This window comes from Chiloscyllium plagiosum, unplaced genomic scaffold, assembly GCF_037043375.1.
Source record: "Chiloscyllium plagiosum isolate Xiang-an unplaced genomic scaffold, Cpla_swu_hap1 HiC_scaffold_6, whole genome shotgun sequence".
In the NCBI taxonomy this organism is placed as follows: Eukaryota; Metazoa; Chordata; class Chondrichthyes; order Orectolobiformes; family Hemiscylliidae; genus Chiloscyllium; species Chiloscyllium plagiosum.
Genome location: NW_028270144.1, coordinates 62,079,945 through 62,105,831, shown reverse-complemented (window position 1 = coordinate 62,105,831; position 25,887 = coordinate 62,079,945). Strand labels below are relative to the sequence as shown.

Here is a 25,887-nt window from a genome sequence, read left to right as displayed (position 1 = left end):
TTGAGAAAGGCCCATTGTCATCATGGTAACCAAATTACATGAGTCTTTATTACAAGTTATATTATTCCCTCTCTTGAGAGCATTTGTTTTACAGTAAACAAAGAGACAGATTAAAGCATAACCATCTTAGACATCCTAGTGGTCAAAATAGTTCTTATGTCAACCTGATTAGTTCACGATGATCTTTACTAGCTTTGTTTATATTTTTTAAACTAAATTCAAATATTGGGTTCTCTGCAACAACAACCGAATGCTATTATAGTTATTTGGAGAATAGCAAAAAGCACTATTGTCAGGAAGTTAATATTGGTTCAGTACAATGATATTTGAAGTTTTGTTCAAAGTGAACACTTATAAGGGCTGCATTAACTATATCAATTATAGTAACCCTGATCCTGGCTATTGTTTGAATTATATAGCACTCATTATTCATGTTATACTTGCTTTTTACAATGTTCTATTTTGCATTAGGAGTTAGAGCAATAGAGAAAATGTAACTTGATGCCTGAAATGTCATGTTATTTTTAAAAATATTTTATTTCCAGAGTTTTATACGGATGTTCAGTGTTGGCTACTTAATTCAGTGCTGCCTTCGTATTCCATCAGCACTTAGACACCTGTTTACAAAGCCATCTCGGCTACTGTCTGCTTTGTACAATAAAGAAAACTTCCAGCTTGGAGCATTTCTAGGATCCTTTGTCAGTATTTACAAGGTAACAACAGTATACAATGCTTGATTAATGGTTTACTTGATTGAAATTGAGATACTGGGAAATTGCAGTTTTGACAACATTTGAATATTATGTCATTGGAGTTAATATTGTGACAATAAAGTGCATAAAGAAATGGAAATTAATATTCAATATTTCTTAGCTTATTTAGAATGAATGACGAGGGAAATTTGGAGCTGTATGGAAAATAAATGCAAAACCCAGAATTAAGAATTTTGATTCCTGTAGAAATGTACTAAAATGAAGAAAAGTCGAGATTCCATTGAATGTTTTTGTTACACGAAATGTTTAGAAAGATATAACAATGCATTCATGTTCTTGGAGAACTAATAATATAACTCTTATCTGAAAGTAAGAATACTAATATGTTTGTTTTGTACTCGCACCATATTAAAACATATGGAGAGTCTTCAAGAGCCTACAACATGTATTCGCCAAAATGACTACTGGAATGAGAAATTATTGTTATGAAGTGTTATAAATTTGCTCTTTGGAACTAAGAAAGTTAAGAGGGTTTTAGTATGAGAAAAGGTTTTTATGGAATAGGTAGAGAAAAAATATTCACTGGAAATAAGTGGGCCAATAATTAGAAGTTATAGATTCAAAATCATTAGAAAGATCTGAAGGGAAGATGAGGAGAGATATTTCAAAAGAGATGTTTGGCACAGACTACCTGAAAATTTGGTGAAAACTCATTCCGTTAGCACTGTTGAAAGCGAGTTGGACAAGTATTTGAGGATGAAGAGTTTCCAGGGTTGTCAACAAAAAAATGGTTTGTGGGCAAAGCATTACTGGTCTTGCAAAGAATTGACTGTGGTACAGTGGACTGAGTTACCTCTTCCTGTGTTCTAAAATCCTGTGGAATGGAGTTGAAATATTCTACTTGTCCTGAAAAAAGTTAAATTGGCATTTAAGTGTTTTAAAATCATTTGAAATAGTTTGATAGCTCATTTACACTTGCTAGAAACAATGTACATTCAAATATAGGTGTATTCTCTACAATAAAGAAGGACTATGTTCAATTGTGTGCCTTTCAAATTAACCAGGAGTTATAAGAGCCTATAGTCCCCCATTACCTTCTCCATTTTTCCCCTCCTGAAATTTGTTGTGACAGTTTAAATGTTGTCATTCTTACATTTGTCCTTAGGAATGTCAGACATGCATCTGTCTCTCTTCAATAACATTCAAATTCTGTACAGCCAAGCAACCATTTTGATAGTCTTTTCCTAGTCAATCTATTTCTTCTGATTTCTAATTAAATGACAAATAAATCTTTATTTAACATATTCACAAAAAGAATGAGGTGAGAACCTTTTACAGGGTGTTACCATATGAAATACTTTGCCAAAGAGAATATTTGGGTTAAAACCCATTTTATCATTGAAGGAAGAATTGATAAATATTTAAATACAGAATTATGGGGAAATAAACAGAGCCTTCTCATTTGCTGTGATTGGTTGAATCACCTGTCTGCAACCTTAGCTGTTTCTGTGGTTTTGTCCATGACATAGATTGGGAGCTGAGCAGCATGAGTGCTAAAGCTACATCTTTCCATTGATTAATTACACATGCGATAATATTCAGTGACACGAGACCACTCCTCCCAAATCTCACTAAAACTTTCAACTTCTAGTGTAGACCTCAGTTTTCTCATGACTATCCATTTATAGTAATACGTTTTTGAAAAGTCTATCTGTGTGTATTTCATACCAACTTTTGCATTATAAATTTCTACCACCACATTTGTAATGAAAACTGTCAGTCAATTTGTCATGCTGCAGTTGCACTCTTTCTCACGGTAGAGGCTCTGTGGTCAATGGAGGTTTTGCGGTGGGGGCAGCAGTGTGTTATTATTTAATCAGTCATCTTTATAAATGGGGAGGTATCCATTTACAATGAATATATAATATACGTATTCTGCTCATAATTTAATGATCTTAAGCTGAAGATTTAATTGTATCTTAATGTCCCTAGATTCATCATTCCTCAACACTCTAATTCCAATTAATCTGGAAGCTAGACTTCATTTTTATTTCCTTTATTGATTACTGTATGTGATCAATTGATTATGGAATAAAACATACAAGTTGGACAGCAATTTTGAACAAGTTTTTAGTCGACTTGGTATATGCTGTAAGATTATACAAAATGTGTTCACTGTGTTGTATTAATACAATAGGGCATATTGAAGTACAATGGAGCAAACAGTTCACATAATCAATGTTAAGTCCTATTTTTGTGAGATCTTGCACGTTTCAGATTAGGATGGCTTGAAGTATTATGAAAAATTATTGTACATCACAAGAAATATCTTTCACCATTTCAAAAGCATGTGCAGAGTCAGCCCTGTAAAATTAGTTTAAATACAAAACTAGTTGTCAAATATGTAGTTGTACTTGTACATTTGCGTTTGTTTAACCAGGATTTAACATTACTGGGTTGAGCAACTGTGTGTTTCTTGCAGTTTAAACATTGAACTCCAATGAATAATTAACATATAAGCATTGCAAAAGAAGCATTGAATCATTGATCCTTAGGCTGTTGCCTTTATTAATATCTGAAATAATTTGCATTAAATTCAGTACCGTATACAAAATTTAAGTATCTGATTTGTACCAGAGGATATATTTTAAGACTCCACAACTTTTTCTCTTTCTATCTTGGGAACTGATGAAGAAACAAATATGAATATTAAACTTCCACTTGTGCACCACTGAGAAGTACTAACGTTTTGTTAAGTGATGGGAAAGACACTGAGAAAAAAATCATAATAATGAACCAAAAGCTGTGTCAAAGTGGTAGGTTTTAAAGATCACCTTAAAGTTTGCAGAGAAGTTTAGAGAGGGAATTCCAGAATTTGGAGGCTACACAGATGAAGGCATGACTGCAAGAGGTGGGGTAAAGGAATTTAAAGATATGCATGCAGTCAGAACAGGACACAAACTGAATTTTTGCAGGGTTGTAGCTTTGGAGAAAATTGAAGAAATTCTTTGACAAGGTTCCACATGGTTGACCTTTTAGATCACATGGGATTCAGGGAGAGCTTTTGCATTGGATGCAAAATTGGCTTACCAGTAGGACACAGGGGGTGGTGGTGGAAGATTGCTTTTGGGCTGTGTTCCACGCAGATTGTGCTGGGTCCACTGTCATTTGTCATTTATATAAACAACTTGGATGAGAATTTAGGAGACATGGTTAGTAAGTTAGAAACAAAAGCAGAAGTTGCTGGAAAATCTCAGCAGGTCTGTGATGAGAAATCAAGGTTAACGTTTCGGGTTTGGTGACCCTTCCTCAGAACTTGGTTAGAGACAAATAAAATCTGCAAATGCAGGAATCCAAGATTATCTGAAACGTTGACTTCTCCAACTCCTGATGCGATCTGGCTTGCTGTATTCTTCCAACCTGCTGTTTGTCTACCTTTGTCAGAACTGGCATACCCACATTGAAGTTCTGCTCCTCTCTCTCTTTCTGATTTACAGCATCTGCAGTTCTTTGGTCTTTTCTGGTTAGTAAGTTTGCGGTAACACCAAAATTGATGTACAGTTGACTGTGAAGAAGATATTAATGCCCCCACCCTGTCCAAATCTTGTTCTGCGTGGGTTGATTCCAGTACAGCCAACTCACTTTTAAGAATTCGCACTTTAACAGCAATTCTCTATTGCTGTCTCCCTTGCTCTATCTCACTGTCATTCTTGCTGGTTTCCCCCCCCACAATCCTGTCCTCAATAAATACCACCATTTCCCAGCTGCTTTCAGTTCTGGCAAAGAGTTACTGGACTCAAAATGTTAACTCTTTTTCTATCCACAAATGCTGCCATATGTGCTGAGTTTCTCCAACAGTTTCTGTTTTTGTTTCAGATATCCAGTATATGCACTCATTTGTTTTATTTCACTACAAGAGAGACTTGGTATTGAAATAGCTGGACTAGTTGCATTCACTTGATATGTCCCTACAATGCTTGCCAGGTAAAATTAGGGTTTATCTTGATTTTTTTAAACAACCTGTTCGGATGTTTTATGATGCACCTTTGGAGTAGATGAGACTTGAATCTGGGCCTTCTGGCTCAAAAGTAGGAACACTTAACATTGCCTCAAAAGCCCCTTTCTAGGATACCCCCTTACCGGTGTACATAAATTCCTAACAGGTAATCCATCTTAATTTCTATCAAAGAACCTGTCTGGATAATTTACTTTTGCAAATATAGATTTTTATTCCTAAAGATTTTAAATACTGTTGGAAATTTTTTTTTAAAAAAGAAATAATTTAATAAGAAATTTTAAGAAAAAGTTAAACGTATAAGTCTTAATAACATTTTTCTTTCCCTCCTTATTGCACTGTCACTACATTATTTTACTATTAAATTTTTTAACTGATATGTTCTAGTTCAGCTCAATTCAGTAATGATTCTTCATTCTGATTGGTTAAGGAGTTACACAGTTGTTTTGCCAGTTCACCTCGTGGCAGATCTTCTCGAAGGTTTGGCACTAAACTGGCTTCCTATGAAGTGCAAAACCTCAAAAATATGGGAGAAAGTTTGACAATTGTCATTCACTGCTGAGAGAAAATTTCTACCCATTAACAGGCTGGAGTGGGGTATCCCGAAGCCATGAATGTGAAGGGCAATAGGGTGTCTAGGATCTTAGTGAATGGGATGATCAACAGAATATCTTTTTAATCAAATAGATTGAAAGATTGAGAAACAGAGGAATGACAAAGGAGATGAATTAGAATAAGTGAATTACTGCCAAATCAATTACAGAACAAATAGTTTTTTAAAAACATTTTTTGAATTTCTCAAAAGGTAGTCATTAACAATCATTACATTGTTGGAATGAGGTACCACAATTTAAACTGTTCACTTTCTCTGGTGAAGGGATTGATGGGCAATTGTCTATTACATTGTTAATAAGGCACCTACGAAGGGAAGGGGTGAGGAAAGTAGTGCGGGAAATGGGTCAGATATGGCTAAGTGCCCTGTTAGATTTTCTCTACTGAGCTTAATGAGCAAATGATGTTCAATTACAGCAAGTTATTTTTATAAAGGTGAGAGAAGCAAAGGGTAATAAGATGCTCTTCATGTGAAATAGATGGTGAAGTGGCTAATTTTCTTCAATTCACTCATGAAATGTGGGCTTTGCTGGCTGAGCCAGCAGTTACTGCCCATCTCTATTTGCCCTGGAGCTGAGCGGCTTCCTATATCATGTCAGAGGGCAGTTAAGAATCAACTATGGCAAGTTCTGAAGATTTGTAACTTCTGATATCTCCCCTAATTTCTGAACTTTGCCAACCAGTTTGCACATAAATGACCGTGTTTTGTTCATACAGTTTTTTAAAAATCAATTTCCAACCAATTTTCAAGCTTTGGTTGATTTTTTTATCATTCTGAATCATTACTTAAAGGCTTTGTTCTATGTTAGCAAGCTGATAGTTTTTTGCTTTCTAAAGTCTGAAAAAAGGTAATTACAAAATTTTGACAGTGATTTGCTGTATGATCATAGTGTTTTTATTTCATGTCAAGGGTGTAAGTTGCTTCCTCCGATGGATGAGAAATTTGGACAATGAACTTCACGCATTGATTGCCGGTGAGAGTAATCTTTTTTTCAGCTGTCTCCCTTACAAAAGTTTTTATGATCCATTCATTAAGTGTATGCAAATTGAGGGATTATACAATGCAAATTAAAAGTAGGGATAACAAACTAAAACGCAAAATTGCTTTTGAATAGAACCCTTTTGTAAAGTTATTTTCTTTCTGTTTATATTATCTTAATTCATTAAAATGATGTTTATACTCTCACAGTTTGCACATCACGATGTAACATGCACCCCTATTGTTTTGCCTACTGTTGAAATTCAGTTAGGGACTGCTAATATTTAAAGAGAAATCCGAGCACCTTGTTTTAATCAGTAGAGCAACTTCACAAGATGGTATGTCTTTTAAACAAAGTGCGTACTTTGTATATGAAACAAATTAAACATAGCAAACACAATTAAGATAATTTAATGTTAGGCCTTTGGGTTTACTATTGACTTCACAAAAGAATTATTTTATACATGATGATATCTTACAGATAGTTCAAGCAAAGCAAAGTTCATAGCTTTAAGTATGCTGCGGTTCTCTAGAGACAAATTGAATTCTCAACCCCAGCTATCCACAAAGATAAAACTTTAATTTGCCACCTCTTGATAATGGATGCCTTGGTCTTTGTACTGGTTACTTTTCCAACATTTCCTAGCTAATTTAATGGTTACTTTTCTTAGTCTCAAGACTCTGTTGGTCCACAGTATATTCTTTCTATACTTTCAAGCTAGGCAATCCTTTAGTGTCTGTGTTCTCACAAAATTTAATTCAGCCTCACCAGCATTCCATGTAGTGAATAATTAAGTTAATGTTTTTGGTCTGCTTATTGGGCAGGCGTAGCTAACTGCCATTTACTCCTGCTATCTCTTTGAGCTACCAACCAAACTGGGTCTAAACTGCAAGTACTAAGCTTAGGTGAGTCTGCAGCTTTGGTTTCCAAGGGCAGAGTTTTCCTAAATCAAAGTTTTGGGGGTTTCATGGAAGATTTCACGACAAACAAGTTTTTCTGTGCAATGTTATAGTGCTTATTTCATTAAGTCACAAAATCCCTCTATGGCACCACTTTTGTGCTATCTTGAGCTCACCAGTGGTGGAAATACTTACCACATCTGGAATTGACTGGATTTTGGCACTGTATTTAAAGCCCAGCTGTGCATTAGTTCAAATGGTGCAAACCAAGAATTGGATTTCACAGTTCCAGTGTGGGAAGAATTACCCCAGTAACAACTGATAGAGGAAATTAACACTGATTTGCTGACAGGGACCTTGAGGACAGGTGATAGAAACATGGGCCATACTCTTTCCTCAGACCTCCAAAAGTGTCCTCTGCATCCTCCTCCAACTCAGATATTGATGCTTTACTGGGTACAATAGCTAGATTAGAGTGGGAGTACATATGGTGAACTGCCACATCTCCACAGCTGGTTGAGGGGAAAAAAAACCCAAATAGCTGATATTTGGAGAGGTGCCAAAGACTAGGTACCTGTTCAGCCCCAGACAAGAGGGCACTCCATAGTATGGCCACTTAAAGCTTCATCAAAATGCACAAACAAACGCAGGAGATTTATTGCAGATGCACAGCAAACTGAATTGAAGCAAACACAGAAATTTCCGGAGAAACTCAGCAGGTATGGCAGCATCTGTGGAAAGAAAGTCAAAGTCAATGTTTCGGATCTAGTGACCCTTCTTCAGAACTAGACCTGAACTGGACCCGAAATGTTGACTCTGTTTTCTCTCCACAGATGCTGTCAGATCTGCTGCATTTCTCCAGCAATGGATGTATGCTGCTCAAGCCAGATTGCACACTGACAGTAGGAGATTGTAAATGTGGTAGGAACAATGACATTTTCTCTTCCAACTCCCACAGATGATCCAAGTCAGGCAGAATTGTGCTTAAGACTGAACTGTAAATATTTCACAATATTATGAACAATGTGTGAGGAAAACAATTCTGACCTCTGAATGACCTCCTGACACCCTCACCCCAAATGTTCATCTTTCTCCTGTTTTTTCCACCCTGTCAACTCCATTGGGTTTGATCTTCCTAACATTCCTGCCCAGCTCTTTATTTAACATTGGCATTTTCCCATTTTATCCCGTGTAACAAACATCGTTATGCACCCTGTATGCATCATGCCCAGTGATTCGGGGTGGTGATGACTGTCAATACACTTCTCCAGTTCAACCACATAGTACCCTGTGCCCTACTATCCTGTGTTGTTTCCCATTCTTATACATTAAATTGCCACCCACTTCACAATTATTGTCCCTTCTACATCCCTGTACTTGACCTCCCCAACTTCCCTACCACTGCTGTAGTCCATGGTAATCCCCCTGAACAGACCATCAGAACTGACCACAGCCTACATCACTTACTCGTTTGGAACGATTTCCCTGGCTGATGACTGACCAGGTCCCTTATTGATATATGTACAGTTCCCTTACTGATTTACAGCTACTTTTGGATTAGTTGTGCTGACCTGTAGGACTGACCATGGCTCCCTGCTTTAACTATAATGATACAGAATCCCTGACCCTAAATATCCAAGCAGCTGACTGACTATGTCTGAGCCCCTGGAACGAAATGAGATGATGTTGACTGAATGTGGCAGCACTCTGACTTACAAAAACTGCCCCTGAATATGACTACGGATTCCACCATTTTGTGGAATGACCATTTGATGGAAGCATTTTCAGTGTATTTGCCACATCAGCTGCTGCCATATAGTGTACTATGAGCCTTTAATTTCTTAGTAAGTTGACAATGGAGGGGAGAAGGCAAGGCAAGAAAGAGAGATAACTGGTATCCAAGTAAATGCAAAGTGAGTGCACTAAGATATCAAGCCAAGAGTTGTGTGATGCACCTTGTTCTGATGTGTGCAGTGGGGTATCTGTCCCTTCACTTCAAGTGACTTGGCAGCAGTATTGTAACATAAGATATCAGTGAGCTCTGAAGTCCTGCAGTGTATTATACATGACTGTGAGGTGTGCCATAATGAGATGTTCACCTGGTGCTTTGTGGATGTCAGCTTCAGGATCAGAGAGTACATGTGGCTGCTGCCCATGGATTATAACCTGAGATGTTGGAGAATGCTGGCCAAGGTGGCGGCTTGGAAAAGACACCAGCAAGCTTCAGCTGACAGGGTCCCATTCTGACTTCTATGTCGAGAATTATTGCCACCTAGTTCCTCTTCACTGCCTGGGGAAATAGCAATATACATATAAATGAAGTGAGAATAGAGATTCCCCTTGAGCTGTTAAATCAATAACTAGGAAACTATCCCTTTTTCTCGATGTTGAGAATTTCATTTTAATGTTCTTGCTGTATTTTTCCAACTGTCTCACCAATGCCCATGTCATTTAGGGGCTGGAAAAATTCATCTAAAATGCAATTTCAGCTTTTTGTCTCCTTTAGAAACTAGGAGGGTTAGGGTCCTTTCCATGTTACCTCTATTTAAGAAAGGATATATTGGCATTGGAGGCAGTTAAAAAGAGATTTACAAGACTGATGTCTGGAATGATATCAAGACAGCTATAAAGATTAGGCTTTTACTAATTAGAATTTAGAAGAATACAGGGTGATATTGTTGAATAATAATCTGAGGGGAGGTTGACAAGAAAGATGTTGAAATGATGTTTCCACTAGTGGGTGAATCTCTTAACCAGGAGACTTTAGTTATAATAAGGGGATGTACATTTAAAACTGAGATGGAGCAGGCAGGTGGGACTAGTTTAGCTTGGGATTATGTTCAGCATAGACTATTGGGACTGAAGCATCTGTTTCTGCGCTGTATGACTCCGTGTGGAAGAATTTCTTCTGCTAGAGAGTAATGAATGTCTAGAATTTTCTACCCAAGAGAGTTGTGAAGGCTAGATCACTGAAAGTATTTAAAGAGGAGGGAGATTGGAATTGAAAGCGATGATCAGGTAACACGGAATTGGAGTTGAGTCCCGGTGTGAGTTATCCATGATCTTATGAATGGTGGGTCAGGTGTGAGGGCTGAGTGGCCTAATCTTGTTCCTCTTTCTTATGTGCACATGACCTCAGAGTGAAAATGAGGGTGAATATGTATTCAAAGTAGAAGAAGAAACATAACTAAATAATGCCCTGTGTTATTCTTTCTACGTGTGATCTCCGGAATAAAAATAAACTTCAATTCATTTTCAGATCCAGCTTGTCAAATGTTGTCTTCCACAGATAGTTTTCAGCGATACATTACATCATTGAAATATTTTTGAGGCAACTATACTCATATAGAGTGCAACCTCAAATGTCAAGAAGAGCTAAGGAAGTTTTACATTTAGTCACTGTTTCAGTTTATAAGAATGCGTCAATCATATTTTTATTCAGGTTTCTTAGCGGGAATGTCAATGATGTTTTACAAAAGCACAACCATCTCCATGTACTTGGCTTCTAAACTTGTGGAGGTAAAAACAAAAGTTTTTGTTTTGTTTTTAATATACATATATATGTGTTCCGATGCTTTCATATGTTGGGTATAGTATTTTGTAAGCTAGATTAAGAAAATAAGATCTTTGTCTCTTTACCGAATGGGGAAAATATTCTTTTCATACGAGAACAGTATAGAAGAAGAGTGAAAAAAGGTGAAATCACTCAGCACCAAGTCTATATATTCTTTAAATTGCTCATAGATTCCAGAAAACAATAGCTGACACTGCGAAAAGAGAGCATGGTTTCTTTCTCCCAACTATTCTAAGTTGCGAGTGATGTGTCAAAATGGTAGTATGGCTTCACATTTCTGAAAGAGCCCTAACGTGTTAAAGTTGCAGAGTTACTTTCATAAAAATGAAGGAATAAAATGGCAATTTTCAAGAAATTGCCAGTCCTCAGAAAATCTGGCCCACCATTTTCCCACGTGTTTCCAATTATTTCTGTTCTTATCTATCCATAGCAACAAATGTAGAGCATGCTGCACCTTGAGATTGTTCCATTATTCACTATGATTATAGCCAATGTTCAGCCCCAACACTCTTTTCCCACCTTCTCCCCAATTCCCTTGGAGACCAAAAATCTGACTATCTCACACTTAAATGGAGCATTGACTGCACTAAGTCAGCAATATAACTTTTAAATAACTGGGGTGGCAGCACTGATCCTTATGGCATTCTACTTATTTTTATTCATTCACGGAATGTGAGACACCACTGGCCAGGGATTGATAACCCATCCCTACTTTCCTGGAGGACAGTTAAGTCTCAAACACCTTGTTGTGGGCCTGGAGTCCTCTCTAGGCCAGACCAGGTAAGGAAAGCAACTTTTTTTCCCTAAAGAACATTAATGAACTAGATGAGTTTTGCTGACAACTGTTTCATAGTCATCATTTAGACTCCTGATTCAAGATGTTCATTGAATTCAGATTCTACCATTTGCCATGGCAGGATTCAGACTCAGGTCCCCAGACCATTGCTAGGGTCTTGAGATTGATAGATTGATACCATGAGGTCATTGCCTCTTCCATATTCAATCTTCTAACTCCAAGAATGCCCTACTTATGCCTACTCTGTGCTTCCTGTCTAATCCTCAATAATGTTAATATTTTATTTGAACCCATGAGCCCTTATCTAGTGTAGTCTTTCATGTGGCATTTTATCAATTAATTTTTTTGGAAATTCAAGTATATTCCATCTTTGGGATCCCCTTTATTAACCATACTAATTACATCCTCAAAAATGCTATTACAATTGTCAAACACGTTTCTCTTTTGCAAAACCATGCTGACTTTGATCAGATGATTTTCTCAGTGCATTATTAAGAGGTCATTAACGATAGCTTTCAGCAGTTTCCCAATAACTGCTAATAGGGTAACTGGGCTTTGATTCTGAGATTTCCCTCTTCCTGTTTTCTTGAATATCACTGTTATGTTTGTGAACTTCAAATCTGCTGGGACCATTCTAATATCTTGGAAATTTTGGAAAATTGTAACCACAGCATCCACTCTCTCAGCCACTATGTCCTTTAGAATTCTAGGTTATAAGCTTTAGGTTCTCAGGTTTTGTCAGATTTTCGCCCTTGCGAGTTTCTCCAGTTCTTTTTTGTCTATGGTATTAATTACCTTTGGTTCATATTGTTTATAGCCCCTTAGTTACGCTCTGTTTTTGGTATGCAATTTGTGTCTTCTGTTGTGAAGACAGACACAAAATCTTTGTTCAGTGTTTGCCATTTCCTTAATCTCCATGATAATTTATCCTGTCTCTTCCTTCAAGGAACCAATGGTAACTTTAGCTATTCCCTTTTTAAAAATCTTATTAAAAAGCGCTCATAATTGGGTGTCACGGTGGCTCAGTGGTTAGCACTGCTGCCTCAGAGCACCAGGGACCTGGGTTCAATTCCGGCCTCAGCCGACTGTCTGTGTGAAGCTTGCACCTTCTCCCCGTGTCTGCTTGGATGTTCTCTGGGTGCTCCAGTTACCTTCCACAGTCCAAAGATGTTCCGGTTAGATGGATTGGCCATGCTAAATTGTCCATAGTGTCTAGGGATATGTAGGCTAGGTGGATTAGGCATGGGGAAGGCAGGGTTACAGGAATAGGGTAGGATAGGGGGTAGGCCTGGGTGGGATACTCTTCAAAGGGTTGGTGTAAACTTGATGGGCTGAATGGCCTGCTTCCACACTGTACAGATTCTATAAAAAACATCTGTTTCAAGCTCCGACCTAGTTTCCTCTTTTCAATTGTTGACTTTTTCATCATCATTTTGCTCATTCTTTGTTAATTTCTGAAAAGCTCCCAGTTCTCCACTTCTATTCTTTGCAACATTATAAAACTACTCTTTGCATCAAAAACTATTCTTAACTTCCTTAGTAAACCACAGATCTCTCTTGCTGACCTTTTGGTTTTTAATGGTTTTTGAGTTAGTTGACCATTTTAAATTGTTTCTTTATACCTTTCAGACTATTTATTTACACCATACCTTCTGTCTATTTACTCAGTCAACCTTAACAAGCTTTCCCTCTATACCGATGTAATTTGCTTTGTTTAAGGCTAAGATTCTTAATTGAGACAAATGGATGTCGCTTTTCAGCTATATATGGAATTCACTTTTATTGTCACTTTTTCAAAGTAGATCTTTTGCTATTGAATTACTTATTAACCGTGTCTTATTGCAGAACATTAAATTTAAAATAATGTTAGTTCTGCTTGGTCCTCCCTTTGGGACGAGAGATGCAAACAGTGGCAACCCAGAAGATGCAAACAGTGGCAACCATAACCATTGCAGTGTTTTGTTCTCCCTTTCAACATCTGGACAGAAAGACGGAAATTATTGCTACAGTGGTCTAAATTATCGCAAGGGCCAATCAATTACACACAGTGAGTGTGGATGTGAAGAGTTTGTTCCCTTTCTGCCTTTGCTTCATTATTTCCTGGGATCCTAAAAAATACGTTCTTGACTCCAGCATGATTCCCACTCTTGGGATAAAGTTCTGTTTACATTCTGATTGGGTTCTTCCAGTGAATCTAGATTTCCAGACAGCTTGTTTGGAAGTCATTAATTTCTTTTGCTCAAACACTGGGATGACTGAAGCCATCTTGGAATCATTAAAATGAAACTGCACAGAAGGGGGACATTTGCCCAATCTTGTCTGTATCTACACAAAGACACCCAGATACGATTTCTAATCCCATCTTGGTGCACACAGCCCATAGCTCTGTGGCTTACAGCATTTAAGGTGCAGGTCCAGGTATGCTTTAAAAGAGTCTAAAGTCTCTACCTCAATTCAGCCAGTGAATTACCCACAACCACTACCCTCTGCATTAAAAATAAATGCCAACATCCTCTGCAGTATCACTACAAATTCCAAATGCTTAGTACCAATTCAAATTCCATCTCCACGATTTAATCAAACTGTTCATAATTCAACCCTGAGTTGAGCTTCGAATCCAACCCCTCTCCATCACAAAGCTCTCTTAGTTGTACCCCTCTCCATTCCTGCTCCAACTATGTACATTTGTGCTTTTTGTCCACAGCATATCCAATTTAAAATTTCATCCTTGTGTTATATCCCATCATGGCCATCATGAAAGGTAATTTTTTTCACCCATATAATCTCATAAAACTCAATGTTTCTTTGATTTGAGCTTTTTGTGCATTTGCTTTGCCTAAATCATGGCAGACATGCCTCCAGCTATCATAGGAAATGTCTCTCTAATCTTATGTACATTTCTATCTGCCTGTTCTCTTTAAGGGCCATGGTAAAATCCATCTCATTGAATCTGCTAGTGGTTACTCTTACCAAATATACCCTTTGGCTCAGTAGTTATTTGTCTCATTAGATCTTCTGTGCACTTTGGGCTGTTCATTTCGAAGTCAAAATTTCTGTAGAATTTAATATTTTTTAATAGAATGCCTAACTGTTCTATTTAACTTATATGTTTAAATTCAATGTCACTTCCTGACTTTTGTATTTAATAGCCCTATAAATGAAAGTCATTTGCTTTTTTAAGGCATTGCTCACTTGCATTCTATTTATCAGACATTTGTAAATATTACTATTTGTAGTGAGTTTCCTCATACTGTTTATTTTTCCAAATAGCTCCAGATAAATTCAGTTTAGGTCTTAATCTAACTTAGGTCAGTGTAAAAGCTTTCCTCTTCAAATTTATTTAATATCATTTTATCATTCTACTAAAGCTGGTCTGTGTAAAGCAGAGTGCTTTCAAATGAATAGCATTAAATTTAATCTGTCATTTTGTTTTTCGTTCTCCAACAGTTTAAAATAACTTTATAAGCCACCATAGCTTTGTGTAGCAATTTTTTAAAAAACTTGAATTTCTGCAATTTCTGTTCTGTTTTCCTAACAGTATTTTATCATAGGAAAGATTGGGAAATAAGCTAAAATACTAATTTTACAAAATCAAAACAGAATATGTTGGAGATCAGCTCCAACAGTAGGTGGAAAATGAAATATGTAAAGGAGACTTTACATGAAGTATATTGAAGTTAGAGCTGAGTAAAGTCACATTAGATCAAAATATGCTATTTAAAGTAAAAATTTGAGATCTCAAATATGTCTGTAGATCCACTCATTTTTCCCCTGGTTTAATCATGGCCCATTCCAAAGAAGTGTCACATTATTCGAAATGTTAACTGTATTTTCTCTCCCCAGTTGCTGCCAGACCTGCTGAGTTTCTTCAGCAATTTCTGCTTTCATTCCATTCCAGACTGCTGTACAGTCCATTGTTGCTTTTTTAGTTGCTGTCCACATTTTGGCAGTTGCTGCTGTTAATGTACAGGACTAGGCAATAGTCTTGTGATAAAGTGAGGACTGCAGATGCTGGGGATCAGAGCTTAAAAATGTGTTGCTGAAAAAGCACAGCAGGTCAGGCAGCATCAAAGGAGAAGGAGAATCGATGTTTCAGGCATAAGCCGTTCGTCAGGAATGAGGAGGGTGTGCCAAGCAGGCTAAGATAAAAGGTAGGGAAGGAGGGACTTGGGGGAGGGGAGTTGGGAATGCGATAGGTGGAAGGAGGTTAAGGTGAGGGTGATAGGCCGGAGAGGGGGTGGGAGCAGAGAGGTCGGGAAGAAGATTGCAGGTCAAGAAGGCGGTGCTGAGTCTGAGGGTTGGGACTGAGAAAAGGTGGGGGGAGGGGAAATGAGGAAGGTGGAGAAATCGGAGTTCATTCCTTGTGGTTGGAGGGTTCCTAGGCGGAAGATGAGGCACTCTTCCTCCAGCCGTCGTGTTGCTATGGTCTGGCGATGGAGGAGTCCAAGGACCTGCATGTCCTTGGTGGAGTGGGAAAGGGAGTTGAAGTGTTGAGCCACGGGGTGGTTGGGTTGGTTGGTCCGGGTGTCCCAGAGGTGTTCTCTGAAACGTTCCGCAAGTAGGCGGCCTGTCTCCCCAATGTAGAGGAGGCCACGTCGGGTGCAGCGGATACAGTAAATGATGTGTGTGGAGGTGCAGCTGAATTTGTGGCGGATATTGAAGGATCCCTTGGGGCATTGGAGGGAAGTGAGGGGGGAGGTGTGGGCGCAAGTTGTGCATTTTTTGCGGTTGCAGGGGAAGGTTCCGGAAGTGGAGGTTGGGTTGGTGGGGCTGTGGATCTGATAAGGGAGTCACGGAGGGAGTGGTCTTTCCGGAATGCTGATAGAGGGGGGGAGGGAAATATATCCTTGGTGGTGGGGTCCGTTTGGAGGTGGCGGCAATGACGAAGGATGATCCGATGTATCTGGAGGTAGGTGAGGACTAGTGGGGTTCTGTCCTGGTGGCGATTGGAAGGGCGGGGTTCAAGGGCGGGGGAGCGGGAAGTGGAGGAAATGCGGTGGAGAAGGAGGCCATCTGGGTCGTTCGGTATTGGAAGTGGTCATCCTGGGAGCAGATGCGGCGAAGGAATTGGGAATATGGGATGGCATTTTTACAGGGAGCAGGGTGGGAAGCGGTGTAATCTAGGTAGCTGTGGCCTCCTTCTTCAAAGACCGCAATTTCCCCTCAGACGTAGTTGACGATGCTCTCCACCGCATCTCCTCCACTTCCCGCTCCTCCGCCCTTGAACCCCACCCCTCCAATCATCACCAGGACAGAACCCCACTAGTCCTCACCTACCACCCCACCAACCTCCAGATACATCGGATCATCCTTCGTCATTTCCGCCACCTCCAAACGGACCCCACCACCAAGGATATATTTCCCTCCCCCCCCCCCCCCCCCCCCCCTATCAGCGTTCCGGAAAGACCACTCCCTCCGCGACTCCCTTGTCAGATCCATACCCCCCAGCAACCCAACCTCCACTCCCAGCACCTTCCCCTGCAACCGCAAAAAATGCAAAACCTGCGCCCACACCTCCCCCCTCACTTCCCTCCAAGGCTCCAAGGGATCCTTCAATATCCATCAGAAATTCACCTGCACCTCCACACGCATCATTTACTGTATCCGCTGCACCCGATGTGGCCTCCTCTACATTGGGGAGACAGGCCGCCTACTTGCGGAACGTTTCAGAGAACACCTCTGGGACACCTGGACCAACCAACCCAACCGCCCCGTGGCTGAACACTTTAACTCCCCCTCCCACTCCGCCAAGGACATGCAGGTCCTTGGCCTCCTCCATCGCCAGAGCATGGCAACATGACGCCTGGAGGAAGAGCGACTCATCTTCCGCCTAGGAACCCTCCAACCACAAGGGATGAATGCAGATTTCTCCAGCTTTCTCATTTCCCCTCCCCCCACCTTATCTCAGTCCCAACCCTCAGACTCAGCACCGCTTTCTTGATCTGCAATCTTCTTCCCGACCTCTCTGCCCCCACCCCCTCTCCGGCCTATCACCCTCACCTTAACCTCCTTCCACCTATCGCATTCACAACGCCCTTCCTCACTACCTTTTATCTTAGCTTGCTTGGCACACTCTCCTCATTTCTGAAGAAGGGCTTATGCCTGAAACGTTGATTCTCCTTCTCCTTTGATGCTGCGCTTTTCCAGCAACACATTTTTAATAGTCTTGTGATTCCTCCATCGCCTTCATGTTATCATATATTATCTGATCATATACAATATTATCTTATATTAACATTATCCATTTGTGAGAGTTGGTGGTGTGTGTGTCAGTAGACTACTATTATAAGGCATCATAGCTGAGCATTATACTGTCCTATCTCAGTGCTCAGGCATGCACTTCAAGCAGGGCTCGTGAGATAGCAGTCTAGAAAGTCAATTTCTCTTTCCTTGTGCATTGAAGCCATTTGAATCAAGAGAGTGGGAGTAATAAGAATTTTAATGGTTATCCTACTGGTAAAAACTCTTGCCGTTGGACGCAGTATTACTTTACATAAGGCTGCACTTACTTTCATTCATTGTTTTAGCCATGACATTAATTGTTTTTCTGAATGGCCGTATTGATCGTTGTTCATAAGACGAATTCCAGTAGTGGTTTGTGGTGAATTCAAATATGTAACCTAACATTGGATATTGGATACTGCATATTAGTGTTAAAATTAAAATTATGACAGTCAGATTACTTCCATAAGTAATTAAATTTACATTTTTTTTTACTGGCAGGCAATGTATTTCAAAGGCATTGAAGCAGGAAAATGTCCATATGTTGCACATGCAGACACAGTCATCTATGCGATTTCCACAGCTATATGCTTTCAAGCAGTAAGTACCAAATGATGGGACAGGTTTTCACACGTTATTGTTTAGAAACTCATCTCTTGGAATTTCAAATAAGGAGAATCTTACATTAACTAGAATGATTGATTACTTTATCATATAACGTGTTGCTCTACATGCTCTAAAGCAAAGATTCAAACAATATTTCAGACATGGCTTTGAAAATTTGCTATTCGAACATATCCACTTAAAGTAATTGTCAGTCATCCAATTCAGCTGAAATTAATGGTAAAAATTTCTGTCTACTGTCTGTGTGGAGTTTACACATGCTCCCAATGTCTGCATGGGTTTCCTCTGGGTGCCCCAGTTTCCTCCCACAATCCAAAGATGTGTAGGTTAGATGGATTGGCCACGTTAAATTTCCCCATTGTGTTCAGGGATGTGCAGGGCTAGACGTAAGGGGAATGGGTCTGGGTGGGCTGTTCTTCAGAGAGTCAGTGTGGACTCAATAAGCCAAATGACCTGCTTCCACATTGTAAGGATTCTCTGAAGGAAGATGTTTGATGACAGATCTTTTCTTTACCTCGGTTTGAAATCTAGCCAGGACTGATGTCTGCTGGCTGTAATGATCATAATGAAATTAAACCCAATGGACATGGGTGAACTGTGTAAAAATGGTTTTGATTGGAAATAAATTGGTAATTATTTAGCGGTAGAGACTATAAGGGTGCACAATTGAGAAATGGAGGATGACACACTGGGCAGAATGTGGGATCAGGTATGGAAGAAGCAGGTTGTTGTGAAAACCTGTGCCATTGACAGGCAAGCAGCAAGTAGATAATGGGTGTTAATAGTCTTTTTGTGAGAAATTGACTGGAAATAGAAATAGTTAATTTAGTCCACTTAGAACATGTTATTGCTGCAGTGTTTGCTTTTAAAGAGTTAGTTTAAAAAAATGCCCTTACTACTTCAACCAAAATACCAACCCCAAGTTAAGCTTCTATTTCCAGTAATCCAAAGACCAGTCCCAATCCATGTCAGGGTAGACAAAACAATGGAATGATGTAGTGAAAAGGTCAGTTCATAAATTGAAATTGATTCTGTCATAGGTAACCTAGTAACTTCTTTGACCGATTAGGAAGTTCATAAATTCCAAGTTGATGTCATGAAGACATACAGAAGAATAGGACACCATGTTTCAAATTACTATACAGAAGGAGTTTTACATATGTACAGTAATATTTTTAGTATGCCCCTCTTCTGGGTTGACCTTATTTCTCATCCATTGTAATTGCACAATGTTGTCTTATTACAAGGGGCATACTAAAAGAGTTTTGGTTGTGATGGCAGAGGTAATAGAAGGCATAGACTCAGAAAAATTCAGAAGAATTAGTGATTCAATACCATATACAAAACTGAAGAACATTTTGAAGTACATTTAAGTAGGAATGCACTTCTAGTTTTAGTTGATCAGCCTTCTTTCACTTAACATTATCATCAAAATTGATGAGGCATATAACAAACTCTAATAGACTCCATGATGATGTTAATTATCTAGAGCTCTGAACTACACTTTCAAATTCCCAACTGCCTATCCTGTTCATATCTGCCGCTATCGTATTGTACTAAACATGCCCTCGCTTCCATCATTGATCTTGCCCCCATGAAAATACTGATTTTTTTCCCATCCCGCTTGTCCATGGTGTGTACTAATGTATTGTTGGAAATGCAGCTCTAGGATCAGGCTCATCAGCTTGTGAGGATGCACAGGACCCAAGTCCAGTGACATGGAATTTCCAAGGTGAACAATCATTAACGAGTGATTGCCACCACCTACCTATTTGCATCCTTCAAGTCCAAGGGAGCATCAACTTGGCATATTTGGTGTGCAGCTAGTTTGACCATCCAACACCAGGTTTAAGTAATTTACATCAAAGTAACCCACTTTGTAGGTAGTTCTCAGTTTTGATTTTCCCCTATCAATTGTCTCCTTAAACCCTTTTCTATATCTTTCTGCAACCTCATCTGAAAGATGGAGGTCAGATATTCCTCTCCCGATAACTGCTTCTCCTCTCTTTCCCCAACAGGCTTTAATGAGAAGAGAGCAGTAACTAAATTACTATTCTCAAGTTTCCATATCCAGTATCGCCTTATTTATTTGGGTGAATATTGCTCCAATTTTTAAAACACTGTACTAATATTAGCAGTGTGTAATACTAGTGTGGGATGCTGGAAAGTTACTGATTTCTAGGGTCTTGAAATGTTGACAATCCATACAGGAACCAGAGTATTGTCAACTTTGTGCAATTATTTAATAGAGTATGCAGATTTTGGAGTTAAGTCTGTCCAGTACCAAATGCAAGGACAAAGTATAGAACATTAAGTTTAGAGACCAAAAAGATTGACACAACTTTTTTCGTTCCAGAAGTTATCAGTGTAATTGTTATCAGAAACGATGGCAAATGTAGATTGAATAATTCTTGACAATAACAGGCTAACGAGCAATTAGCGTGGAATCATGAGATGAAACCCAGTAGAATATTTGTGTTTGTAAGCTAGATGGGCCAATGACCTGAAGCCTACAAAGTTGCCTTGTTACTATCCCTTTTTTCCCCAAAATATAGATTGTATACTTACATTTATTTAATTGAATTTCCTCTAATTGAATATTGGAAAGACTGAAGCCATTGTTTTCACTCCCATTCAAAACTCTGTTTCCTAGCTACTTATTGGGTTTTCTAACCGAAGTTGAATAGATGCTAATTGTGGAGGTGCCAGTGTTGAACTGGTGTGGAAGTGAGGACTGCAGATGCTGGAGATCAGAGCTGAAAATGTGTTGCTGGAAAAGCGCAGCAGGTAAGGCAGCATCCAAGGAACAGGAGAATCGACATTTTTGGCATAAGCCTTATGCCCAAGACGTCGATTCTCCTGTTCCTTGGATGCTGCCTGACCTGCTGCGCTTTTCCAGCAAAACATTTTCAGCTTTGAACTGGGGTGGACATGGTTAAAAATTACACAATACCAGATATAATCCAACATATTTATTTGGAAGTACTAACTTTCAGAGGGCTGCTCCTTCGTCAGGGAACGAGTGGGGCAGGATCATAAGACACAATTTAAAGCAAAAGATTACAGTGTCATGTAATTAAAATAATATATTGAACAAACCTAGGTTGCTGTTAAGTCTTTCATCTTTTAGAATGGATTGCAGGTTTTGATTCATTAATATGTAAATCCCAGAATTTGTTTTAAGTCACATTCTCAAGATAATTTAGTTGATAACAAAAAGATGACATCTCAGCTCAGACAATGTATTAAAGGTGTGAGGTTACAGTCTATTTGTATCCCAATCTTGAGTCAGAGTGGTTCTATTTCCAAAGTAAGAATTTATAAAATGTTATGTGGATTGACTGCCTGCATTGACTTACGCAGACCCTCTCTCATTCACACACTGTCTCTAAGACACACACACCACCTCACAGGCTTCTACTCCATCACACTAACGCACACACTCTGCCAAGCACGCACGCACACAAACACATACTCACTCTCTCATGCGCACTTACACTCATATTCTCTCTCTCTCTCTCTCTGTCACTCACATGCACGTATACACACACAAACACACACATGCACACATATAAATCAATGGAGTGAATGTGCATTTGCAGAATTGTATTTGCAGATACATTCTATTTTTGCTAAAAAAGAACACACAACCTGCAGGCAGTCAATCCATTTAACATTTTATAAATTCCTAATTTGAAAATAGAACCAGTCTGACTCAAGATTGGGATACAGACAGACTCTAACCTGACACCTTTAATGCTTTGTCTGAGCTGAGATGTCACCTTTTTTTTATACAAGAACTTAAGTGATCTCAAGAATGTGACTTAAAAGATGTTCTGGGATTTATATATGAATGAACCAAAACCTTCAACCTATGCTAAAAGATGAAAGACATAACAGCAATCTAGGTTTGTTCAATATATCATTTTAATTGCATGACACTGTGATCTTTTGCTAAAATTCTGTGTCTTATTATCATGCCCCACTAGTTACCAGATGAAAGAGCAGCGCTCTGAGAGCTAGTACTTCCAAATAAATCTATTGGACTATAACCAGATGCTAAATGACATTAAAGCGTACTCTCTGATACTAAATCTAGATATTGGTTTCATTAACTGTCCAGTGTTAAGGAAAAATTGACTCTAAATGGGCAACATAAAACAGGGGCTTTGTATATTCTTTAAATCCTATCTCTTTGACAAAGCTATTGATCATCTGACCTATTTCATCCTTTAATTTTTATAAGAAAATGGGACTAAGTAAATAGTTAACTTTAAACAGAACATGATGTACTTGTCAGGAAAATGCAGGTTTGACATCCTTTTCTGTGCATTTAAATTAACATAAAATGTTGCACATTACTTTTATGTACTCAGGCCAATTACATTCATTTTTTGTTTGAAAAATTATGGTCAACTTTCTTCTTCACTTTTAGGCTGTGATGGAAGTACAGAACTTACGGCCTTCCTACTGGAAGTTTTTACTGAGGCTAACAAAGGGAAGGTAAGTGCCTCAGTTAACATCAGTCACTTGGAGCTGAATTTCTGTGGAGTCAGGAAGGTTCTGAGGATCTTTTTAAAAATGGCATGCTAAACCAGATATAGAGGTCCCTGTCTCCACCTATGACAAATCCAATTGCTTATGGTCATAATTCATAGGTGGGAAACCCAAACTTAGCAAGACCATTTGAACTTTGTACTTGCTGAGTTCAAACTGATACAATTTTGCATTCCCAGGGCCTTATCCTACAATGTGAGATGTTTGATAACATGCCGCATCAAAAACTATTGTGGGAAACAAAATTTTAATGTGTGAAGGATAGCAGGCATAGAAGATTGGCTGGCTAACAGAACGTAGGGATGGATATAAATGGTCTTTTGAGTTGGGAAGATGTAACAAGTGGTGTACCACAAGACCATAGCAATCAGGGTTGGCACAGTACAGCACTCAACTGTCCAGTTTTATAAAAGACTTGAATGAAGGGACAGTACGTATCATTTACAAATATACTGATGAGACAAAGTAAATTAGACAATAAGTTGTGAAGCTGACATAAAAATACCGCCAAGCAACTGGATAGGTTAAGTGAGTGGACAAGAATCTGGCAAGTAGAATGCAATATGAGAAAATGTGAAGTGATCCATTTTGGCAGGAAGGATAATAAAGAAGCATATTATCTAAATGGCAGGATGTTACAGAGTCTGAGATGCTGAGGGATATGGATGCATAAATTACACAGTTAGCATCCAGGTGCAGCAACTAATCAGGAAAGCCAATACAAGGTTAACTATTGCAAATGCAAAACTTGAATACCAAAGTAGGGGGTTTATACCTCATTTGTACAGGACACTGGTAAGATATCCCTTTATTTTTCTTTATTTTGTATTATGGATCAAAAGAGGATTGGGTCTGCTTTAAAGCAAGGACCGTGGAAAGAGTTCTGCACTTTTAAAAGCAAGTTACTGGAACTCATTGTATGCTGCCTTTATATTGTTCAAACAGTGGATGTTTCAGACCCAGCAGCAATGTGGTATGTTATTAAAGCTAGCTTCACTCAGAGATAGTCTGTCTTGATAATGAAAACCTAACCTCACATTCTATCTTTTTAAGAAATGAATCTCTTAGATTTCTGTTTTGAAGACACTTGATATTAGAATTGGAATTACATTCCCTACAGTGTGGAAACAGGCCCTTTGGCCCAACAAGTCCACACCGACCCTCCGAAGAGTATCCCACCCAAACCCATTACCCTACATTTACCCCTGACTCATGCACCTAACCTATGCATCCCTGACCACCATGGGCAATTTAGCATGGCCAATTCACCTAATCTGTATCACAAAACTGGTTCCATTTTTCTAAAAGCTGTTCCTTTTCTCAAGGATACTATGTCCCTTTCTTTCAGTGGGGTTGTAAATGCTCCTGGTGCAGATTAGCCTGGTTTGGTACAGAGATTAAAGGATATTGGGGACCTTTTTGTTCATATGTAAACAGATGAGACTTCAGGCCAAAGTGGTCATGTTTTAGAAGTGACCTGCTCAATGAAAGGGGCGTGGTCAGCTCTCTAGCTGAGCAGTTCAGTCCAGAACTAGTTAGGAGTTCAACAGTGAGCTGTGTGGAAACTCTCTCTCTCCTTCTGCCCTTCTAACTTCAACCTCTAAGCATCTGTTCCATTTTTAACTGTGTTCAAGGGGGTTTGCTTACTGGGTTTGTTGTGTATATTTGTTTATTCACCTATTTCAAAAGTGCTTCCAATCCAGTCTAGTTTGGATAGACTGAGTTCTGTAGGGGTTCTTTATTCTGTTCTTTGTGTTTCATTGTGTAATTTTGTGAATAAATTCCTGTCTGTTTTAAAACCTAGTAATCAATTTAGCTAGCTTTCTCTGGGTAATTCTCACTGTGCATTTACTGAAACAAATTGCAAAATTATGGTCTGGGTTGCCTTCTCAAGAATGTTCGGAGTGGTCTGGCCTAGTCCATAATACCTGCACATCTTTGGAATGTGGGAGGAAATCGGAGCACCTGGAGGAAACCCACACAGGCTGGGGAGAATGTGCAAACTCCACACAGCCAGTCGGCCGAGGTTAGAATCAGGCCGAGGTTAGAATCGAACCCAGGTCCCTGGTGCTGTGAGGCAGCAGCGCTAACCACTGAGCCACTGTGCCGCCTCTGGCTCCCCTTAATTTATCCTTTGAAAGTGTGAAAATTTCTGATCGAGCGCAGGTTTTCCAAATTAAAATGGTAAAATTTACAAAGATATTTTTTCTAGATTAGTTTTGTGTTTCTTCTTTAAGCTTCCGATATGCAAATTCTTCGAAGATGCAACATATCTAATGATAGATTGGCCTTACATTAAGGACGGTCTAGGTTTATATTTTTTCTTTTAAAACTTTAGAATACTAGTTAGAAAGGCCAGCTGAGAATGTCTACCTTTGATGTGTTTTGATATATTGACTGATAATATTTCAAAGAATTTTATGCTTAATTCCCTTGAAAGTATCAGTCCAACAACCTGTTAGTCTCTTGATTTCATAAAATAGTTATAGCATAGAAAGGAGCTAATTTGGTCTGCTTAGCCCATACTGTTCCTCCACAATTACATTTCAGATGGTCTCATTTCCCTTGTCCTTGTAATCCTTCAATTTTTCTTTGCTTCATATGCTTATTGTGTTCCCTTTTCAAAGCATTGATTAAATCTGCTTTCACCATCATTTCAGCCAATCCTTTCTAGATCATGGCCAGTCATTCTGTAAAAATAGTTTCCTTGCTTCTGTAATCTGTGCCCCTGTTTGTAAAACCCAAGATGATGTACATAATAGTATGAAAATATATTTTCTGTGTTGTTGACAAAATGCCTAAGTCCATTTTTAAGGAAGAAATGGGACATTTAAAAAAGCTTAACTCAATCAAACAGGGTCAACATGATTATGTGGAAGTGAAATCATGTTTAAC

The 25,887-nt window shown here is 38.9% G+C and overlaps 1 protein-coding gene across 4 annotated transcripts in view; it reads left to right on the top strand.

The window, feature by feature from the left end:
• tmem135 (transmembrane protein 135) overlaps nt 1–25,887 on the top strand; it is a 544,027-nt gene that overhangs the window by 501,170 nt on the left and 16,970 nt on the right. For 3 of the 4 annotated variants that reach the window (XM_043691565.2, XM_043691563.2, XM_043691562.2), the window contains 5 exons: nt 546–713; nt 6,251–6,314; nt 10,662–10,738; nt 18,313–18,411; nt 22,871–22,938. In XM_043691565.2, coding sequence (XP_043547500.1) covers nt 546–713; nt 6,251–6,314; nt 10,662–10,738; nt 18,313–18,411; nt 22,871–22,938 — 476 coding nt within the window. The remainder of the gene's footprint in view (nt 1–545; nt 714–6,250; nt 6,315–10,661; nt 10,739–18,312; nt 18,412–22,870; nt 22,939–25,887) is intronic. The other variant, XM_043691564.2, reaches the window with a different exon arrangement.